The 8,256-nt window shown below is 39.7% G+C and overlaps 1 protein-coding gene across 2 annotated transcripts in view; it reads left to right on the top strand.

Moving 5' to 3' along the window:
• The first annotated feature begins 648 nt into the window (after nucleotides 1-648).
• Nucleotides 649-8,256, top strand: part of plod1a (procollagen-lysine, 2-oxoglutarate 5-dioxygenase 1a) — a 38,446-nt gene continuing 30,838 nt past the window's right edge. For both annotated transcript variants that reach the window (XM_042409198.1, XM_042409199.1), the window contains exon 1: nucleotides 649-1,035. In XM_042409198.1, the coding sequence (XP_042265132.1) occupies nucleotides 945-1,035 (91 nt within the window). In that variant the 5' untranslated portion in view covers nucleotides 649-944. The remainder of the gene's footprint in view (nucleotides 1,036-8,256) is intronic.

Genomic DNA, 8,256 nt, shown 5'->3' with positions numbered 1-8,256 from the left:
ACATAGAATTAGATGTGGAGGGAGTGTCAGGGGAGGCAGCAGGAGCAGATGTAACAGATGCCATCTCAGCTTCGGGTTGGAGGCTAGAAATTCTGCACACAAAGCCTGCAGGACGCAGGCTGGGAGAAGATTCACAGATTCAGTGAAATGAGTGCTATTATTTATATGGATTTTATTGTATGTTAACAAGACAAGAACATTTTTGAACTGTAGGTTTTATTATAACAATTTCTAACCATTGACATATACTCTATAAATACACTCAGCTGCCAGTTTGTTAGGCACACCTAATGCAGTCAAATCCTCCATGAAGGTTCTGATATTCAGTTTTTGTTGAAACTGTTTTAATTGGTTTAGTCTACCCTTATTAATATGAGTGTGGATAGATGAAATATCTATATTCTGTTCTTGTTACAATGTTGCACCCCATGAGTCAACTGTTATAAAACATTTTTTTGTGTGTTTGTGAAATTTTACATGTTATGATGACAAATTAAAAAAAAATGATTAACTTGGTGAGGGGAGTAAAGGCTACGTGCAAGTTTTCATGTCCACAGAACAGCTAGCTCATTTTCAAAGACTTTTTTTTTTCAGTTTTTGAAGTGGGCGTTGCAGATGCATGCAGTTTTAACCTCTTCATATACAGACTAAGGTTTTAACACATGAGCCTACTGTATCACAAATATCTGACAAAAATATCATATAGGAAACGTCAAATTACTGTTTTACTGCTATTGTTCCTCTTCTTCAGCTTCTACTGTAGTTTTAGTTTGTTGCGTGGAAAGGGGGATTTAGAGGAAGGAGAGACAGAAAGAGAGTCAGGGAGGGTGGGGAGAGTCAAGTCAGCCCTGCGCAGTTGGCTTCTTCGGACGGAATCAGAGGAAAAAGTGTTGACTGGTTTGCACTGGGAATCGTGAAAGGATTTTAACTCTAACTTTGGAAAAATGAAGCTGTCGCCCCTGCTATGGTTGTCAGGGATTCTTGTCTGTGTACTTGTCCCTCCGACAAACTGTGCAGAGCAGCGAGTCCCCGAAGGTAAGTCAGGAATGCTGACTGTGAGTAACGTTATGTCTGCACCCCACCAACATTCCGTGTCAGCTCTGCTACACAGTTTTACTTAATAATGGCGTTGAATCAAGTCTACCTATCTCAGTCAATAGCAGTGCAGTTTGGGACACTTATGCTGGGTTTGGGCTGTTTGGGGAGACTCCCAAAGCTCATCAGGAAACTCTTACTCAAACTCTGGTATGCCTATCGACCAGTAAATAATCCATGTCCTCCTTCCACTGTGTGTCTCGCTGCAACAACCTGCAGCCAGTCGAAGAGCTGAGATTTCGTTGAAAACGTTGCACGCGCCGCTCGACATATTGTATGAATAGAAATAAAAATGTAGTTCTTTCAAAACTGATTAGCTACGTTACCTTGTAGCTTGTATGTTGCTTGTTGTATGTTTCTTAAGACAGTTGAATACAATGAAGGGGGTTTAACATTGTGACCCATTGACATAAGAGAAAACTGCACGTCGGTGCTCAGGAGAACTTCCATGCCGCTGACGTGGACGAGGCTGCCATGAACTCAGTGTGAGTTGTCAGTGCTGCTAATGTTATATAGGAATGCTTCATTAACGTGTAGTGTAACGATGTTGAATGAAGTTTGTTATGGACCAACAGAGAACAAAATCTAGACTTTTGAGACAGCTTTTCTGTCTCAACTTGTCAGGATAGATTTTATCTTTGCAAAAATCATGCTGGTCACAGTATGCAATCTCATAAATCTCCCGTTAGTCCAGAAGAATATTCTGAAGTTATTGAAACATAGCGGCTGTTCCCAGGAAGTCTTCCTCTGGAAGCTTCTAGAAATGAATGCCAGTAGCTTGAAACAGGAGTAAAATTAAGCAAGCAACACTTGACACGCGAGAGCATTGAAAGAAGATATTTCCTATTGAAAACTAGTGAATCTGGCAGATTTTTTTTTTATGGAGATAATGTTTCAGGATTAAACGAATGGGTGAACTTTTCAATGTTCCATTTGATTCAAATATACTTCCTTGAACTATACTTCATATTAATATAATACAGTGTCTAATGTAACATTTTTTCCACACTGGTCCACTTTGCCAGTGGATCAGAGTTTTACTGCCCCCCCCCATATATATTTCTCTGGCCCGGCAGCCAAAAACTGAAAGTAATTGTTTTTACCATAGTTTTGGTGATTTACTCATTGTAGCCTATACATAATACAACAGTGAAAGAATTGGTAGTTTTCCTTTAGTTATGGATATATGTAACTGGCGTGTAGCTGTGGGTGAGGGGCTTCCAGAGGGCTTCCTTTTTTGCTGGATCATAGCAGTCATACTGTTTCAATTTCAAATGTGACTACGGGACCAATAAAAATAAATCAGTTCTTGTTTCTTGCTTCTTGTTGATGATGATGTTGACAGGTCAGAGTTTTGGAGTGGCAATGCATTTCGCAGATGCCAGATTGCAAGCAGCTCCTCCTCTTTCACTCACTGTACAGCATTACACACACACACGCACTGTATTGCTTACTTTCCACTAGCTAGCTGCTTAACATTTAATATAGTGATTTAATGTAATTGCTTTGTATGGCGAAACAAAGCAGTTTGCTTAAAGTCATCACTAAAAGACATCGTCGGGAGAAGGAGGAGGAGGAGGAGGAAGAGACTACTCCTGTGCCAGTTTCTCCTCTACCTATACCCCTCTGGTGTCAAGGAACGACACGTACGTAGCCGCTGTTTCAGCACTTGTCAAGGGAAAGGCTGAATTAGCGGCTGCTGCTGACGGAGCCGTATGTGGTTCTCCGACGACGACCTCCACCCCCCTCCGTGCCAAAGCGCAGCCATGTACTCAGAGAAGCAAATGCAAACACTTTGCCCTCCTATTGTGTTGGAAAAGGGTTTACGCCAATACACCCAAGGTTTTACCATACATTTATTTATATGTGGCGGTTCGTCCCAATACAAATTGACTTTCTACTTTTGGAGCAGCACACCCCGCTATCACGCTCTCTCTCTTTACTCCCAAACAGACGCTGACTCACCGGCATCGACTCGTTATCCCCCCGCGGCAAACAAACATCCTCTGTGTGCTCTCTCTCACACAGGCGTAGTATGGCAAGCCATTTTAACATTTAAACGAACCACACTCCTATCTGTAATTACATTTTAGATATCCAGAATAGCATTTCTCCTTGTCAAAATTGTATTCTCACCAGTCAGAATGGTAATTATAGATATCCACAATAACATTCTTACCAGTAGAAATTGTATTTTAAGATATCTACAACTTTGATTGTACTAGTCAAAAGTAAATTTAAGATATCTAAAAGTCCTTTAAAAAGTATAAGTGTCAGATTAAACATTTAATAGTTTAACTATTGCAGATATCTGTTATTCAGTTCTTCTTAGTCAAAATGAACATTTCAGATCTCTACAATGACATTCTTCCTATCCACAATTGTCAGTTCAGATATCCATAATGTCATTTTTCCTAGGACAAATGACGTCACTTTTGCCATTCATGTGTACTGGGCTTTCAATTTCAGATATCCACAATTGCATTTTTGATATCCAGAATGAACATTCTGGATATCTGCAATACAATTCTTGATAGAAAAATCACATTTCAGATATCTGCAATGAAAAAAAACTTAACAGATATCAAAAAATGTAATTATGAATATCCAAAAATACATTTTGACTAGTAAAATTGTCATTACGGATTTCCACAATTTCAATTTTACTAGGAAAACTACAGTCGTGGACATCTGTATAAATATTGTTCATATCCATAAATGTAATTCTTTCTATCCAGAATGCAGTTTTAGATATCTGAAATTGTAACTGACGTAGATCAACATAGTGGGTGACGTACTACAAGTTGGGCGGTGCTTGGTTTTTGCTCTGTTTCAACACGGTGGCTGCGTTACCAGCTATCTCACTTTACAGCTAAACAGTTCACTAAACATGTTTCTGAAAACATTTGAGGCGAGAAATAGGCAATGCAGTAACAGAATTTTCATTCATATTTGATCAGCACTGCCTAGTCTGACAATTTGATCTGATCATCACTCAGCAACAATCATCTCTGAGTTTTGGACATGTGTAGTGCGACATCTAGTGACCACTTTTGGCAGGATTTTTTTTTCACCAAAAGCAAATGCCGACTTCAGTTATGACTAGTAAGAATTGGATTGTAGATATCTGAAATGGGAGCTTCTCCTTGTAAGAATTGTATTGCAGATATCAAAAATGTAACTGTGGATATCTGAAATTGAAAGCCCAATACACATGAATAGCAAAAGTGACGTCATTTGTCCTAGGAAGAATGACGTTGTGGATATCTGAAAGGTTCATTTTGACTAGGAAGAATTGAATTACGAATATCTGCAATAAATATCCAGTCTGGGCGTGGTCGCACTATCTCCACTTCAAAACGTAAACACTTTAAGAACGATTGTACGTCTACATCGCTTTGCAAAGCGCTGACCATAGCCTGTGGAAAAGGGACTTTATGGTGCATTCAGGTGCACCTCATAAACTCTAAAATCTACATCACTGTGTATGGCAAAGCATTTGAGACTTCATGGTGCATTCATGTGCACTTCGTAAACTCAGAAATCTATATTCAAATGGCCACGAATTGTTGTTTAAATCAAGAAAGTTTCTATTTTTGTCTTTTACTGCAGAATTTTTTTTATAATTAGATGCTTAAATAATAACAACAATATCCCATTCATTTCTACATAGGCACATTTGAAAAATTCTTAGTGTTTGTGGGTCTGATCCACGTTTGAATTTATTAACAAACACTGAAAAAACACTAATTATCATCCATTAAATGTTTTATCTGCCAAGTAACTTATTATTCATCCATAACCATAATATATACTTACTTTGATATTTATGTACCTTAAACCACGTTTAACTTGCAATGTACAAATTGTTTTTAGTTTAAAATAGGCACGGTTTATCTATTGTATTGCTTATGATGAACAGAACAGGTTAATATATTATAAGACCATGAGAGGATCTTAACAAAATAATTCCCCAAAATTACTTGTTTATATTTTCTTATATGTTAAAATGAGAAATTATTGTTACATATGTTGTGTTATGGGTCAAAATTGACTGCATATACTTTCCTATGAAAAAAGTAGAAAAGTCAGTTTAATCAGTGTGTGTGTGTGTGTGTGTGTGTGTGTTTGTGTGTGTGTGTGTGTGGTTTATGTGGCTGCCGTGCCACACTCTGTTTAAGTGTCATTTTTAATGTTACCCAGCATGTTGGTACCAGTGTACCTCTATCCATACGCTTGATTAATCATGCTGTTGTGTCTGTCAGCTGTGTTTGTGTGAATAAGTGGCTGCCATGTCAGGCTATGTAATGCTGTTAATGTTCGTCTTGGTGCTTGTAATATTACCTCTGATTATGTATAAGGCTTATATGATTAAACTGTGGTGCATTCAGGCAAGTATAGTTGTAATGGCCTATTTTGGTTAACATATGCATTTCATAACTAATTGGTCATGGATGGGCTAGGCCCACCTGATTTTCTCTGTGCCCATCCACACTGTGATTCCTGCCTATGCCACTGATATGTAATGTTGATATATTACACAAATATGCAAAATATAGAATTAGGTACATATTGGATCTGTAAATGAATGTTGTATAAATGTAGGTTCACTGCTGCAGGTACTGCTGGTAGAGAGGAGGGGCTGCTGGTCCGACTCACTGCTGCAGGTACTGCTGGTAGAGAGGAGGGGCTGCTGGTCCGACTCACTGCTGCAGGTACTGCTGGTAGAGAGGAGGGGCTGCTGGTCAGACTCACTGCTGTAGGCACTGCTGGTAGAGAAGAGGGGCTGCTGGTCAGACTCACTGCTATTGGCTGGCCTAGCCTGGTTAGTGTTAGCTCAGCTGGCTACTGCGGCAGCTGCTGGGGCTCTGCTCGATGTTGTGGAAGCTGGACTAACGAGTCGCTGAGCAAAATGCCGTCAAAAAAGCCGCAAACCTCCCCGATGAGGTAGAAGAGTGTAAGAAATCTCTTGACTTTTTGTCAGCCGAGATTGCAACAGTTGCTGGTCATCAAAAGAGGGAAATGCAACTGATGGGAGAAGTTCAATCATTTAAGAAACAAAACATGGAAAAGGAAAAAAAGATCATACTTCTGGAGAATTGAGTGGCCAACCTGGAGCAGTACTGGACAACCTTATCATCAGCGACTTGAAGACCAGACACTGGCACTATGCCGGGGCAGCTGCGGCCTCTGAGGGTATTGGAGAAATCGCTTGAGTGACAGGTCATTGGCTACTTAGACAACATGGCATTTCTGTTGACAGCAGTGACATTGAAGCTTTTCACACCCTGCCCAACAAAAACAAAAGTGCAACACCAGCTATAATAATCCACTTCACCAACAGAAAGAAAAAGTATGCGCTCCTCAGACAAGGAAGGAAACAAAAGGGGACTGAAAACAAGATCCAGGCAACTTTGACAGCAAGTTGCAAAATATTCATGAAGCTGAAAGGATCAACACCAGAGGCAGCAGAAGTACGAAGGCGTCAACAAACTGGATAAGTTCAATGAATGAATCCAGGGAGAACAACACAACAAGGTAATGGAAAATCTTAAATAGTGATTAACTGAATACACTAAACACATCCATGACAAGTTTGGACAGAGGTCATTCACCTATGGAATATGAAAAACTGGACTTGACAACTTTCAAATACACTGAACTAGGGATGCATGACATTGGATTTTTTGCTGATATCCGTCATGCCAATATTTTCCAACCCATTGTGGCCGATTGCAGATGCTGATACTGATACATGCACATATTTTTTCCAGCTGGCTGAGTAGACCAACATGCATGCAAGCATAGTTTGTAGTACCCATCTCAATAAGAAGACTGGAGTACAGAAGCTCAGAATTAAAACTTTAATGAACCTGCCAAGTGGGTCGAGCAGTAACGTTAGAGTTTTCTTTGAGTTTATTAGACAGACAGGATTAATGGGTATGATTTAATCTCTGGTCCACACTCCAGAGCTGAATGTGGCAGTAATGCACCGAATACGCTAGTTGCCAACCGCCGATATAAACCAAAAAGAAGATTTTTTTTTTGCAAACAGAGTGGTACATCCTGTCCCCAGTGATCAGGATTGCTCATAGGCATCTTGAGTTATGAGCAAATATGTGATAGGCCATGCCCACTTGCACCAATCAATTTGGTGCTTCAGATTTTGATTAGTACTCACCCCCAGAGCATGCACACCAATTTTGGTGAAATTCTGTCGACTAGGTTTTCAGATACGCATTTGTGGTGTTTTTGGCCCCCCCAATGGGTCAGGCTCAAAACACTTTGGTAGACCTGTTCCCAATTACAGACTGAAGTTATGTAAAAATGAAGTTATGTAAAAATGTACGATGATTTGACAAATGGTTAATGAGATATGGCCAGTATTTTCTAAGCCCCACCTTTTGCGAAGATATTTGTTGATGATGGCCATGTTTTTCGACTGATCTTGCTCATTTACAATAGAAATTTGTACCTCCGCCCTGCAAGGCTGTATACTGAATTTGATGTTGATAGTGTCAAATTCAAAAAGTTCTATATTTTGTTGTTTTTTTTCACTTTATGCAAATTAGCAAAAAAATCCATCATGGCAGACATTTATGGTCCAGGAGGCTTTTTTATAGAGCACATTGAGCTGGGCTTGTGTGTAAAATTTCAAGTCAATCGGACTTACGGTGTGAGGCACGTGGCCTTTCGAAAATTGAATTTTCGGGCCTTAATTACAGCGCCACTGTCTGGCCAATTGGGCTCATATTTCTGGGAAAGCACAGCACATGTATATCTTTTGCAGTTATTGTGCCAAGTTCCATGGTTTTAATTCATTACAGCTCATGGTAATTTTAGCCACAGCTGAACACAAATAATAAACATAGCCACAAGCGGCGATTTCTGGGTTACAACCTTTTTGCGGTCAACAGAAGAAAGCAGCTCAATCTTCCAAAACCAAAGCAGGTTGGGTTGATCAGGTTTCAGGCTTCACAAAGGAGAGCAAAGTCACTTCAGCGAGTTTAATTCTGTTTAAAGAAGGAGTGAGACCAATCGCTCCTTGTTGTTCATCATCTCATCATCATCTCATCATCAGAAAGCATGCAGCATTTCAATAATTGTGCACTCAAAGTTCTGCCATTCATCAGATTTCAACACATCTTGGTGGCTCTGTTC

The sequence above is a fragment of the Thunnus maccoyii genome, chromosome 4 (assembly GCF_910596095.1).
Source record: "Thunnus maccoyii chromosome 4, fThuMac1.1, whole genome shotgun sequence".
NCBI lineage: Eukaryota > Metazoa > Chordata > Actinopteri > Scombriformes > Scombridae > Thunnus > Thunnus maccoyii.
The sequence above is the reverse complement of the archived record's forward strand: the minus strand, read 5'-3'. Positions and strand labels throughout refer to the sequence as shown.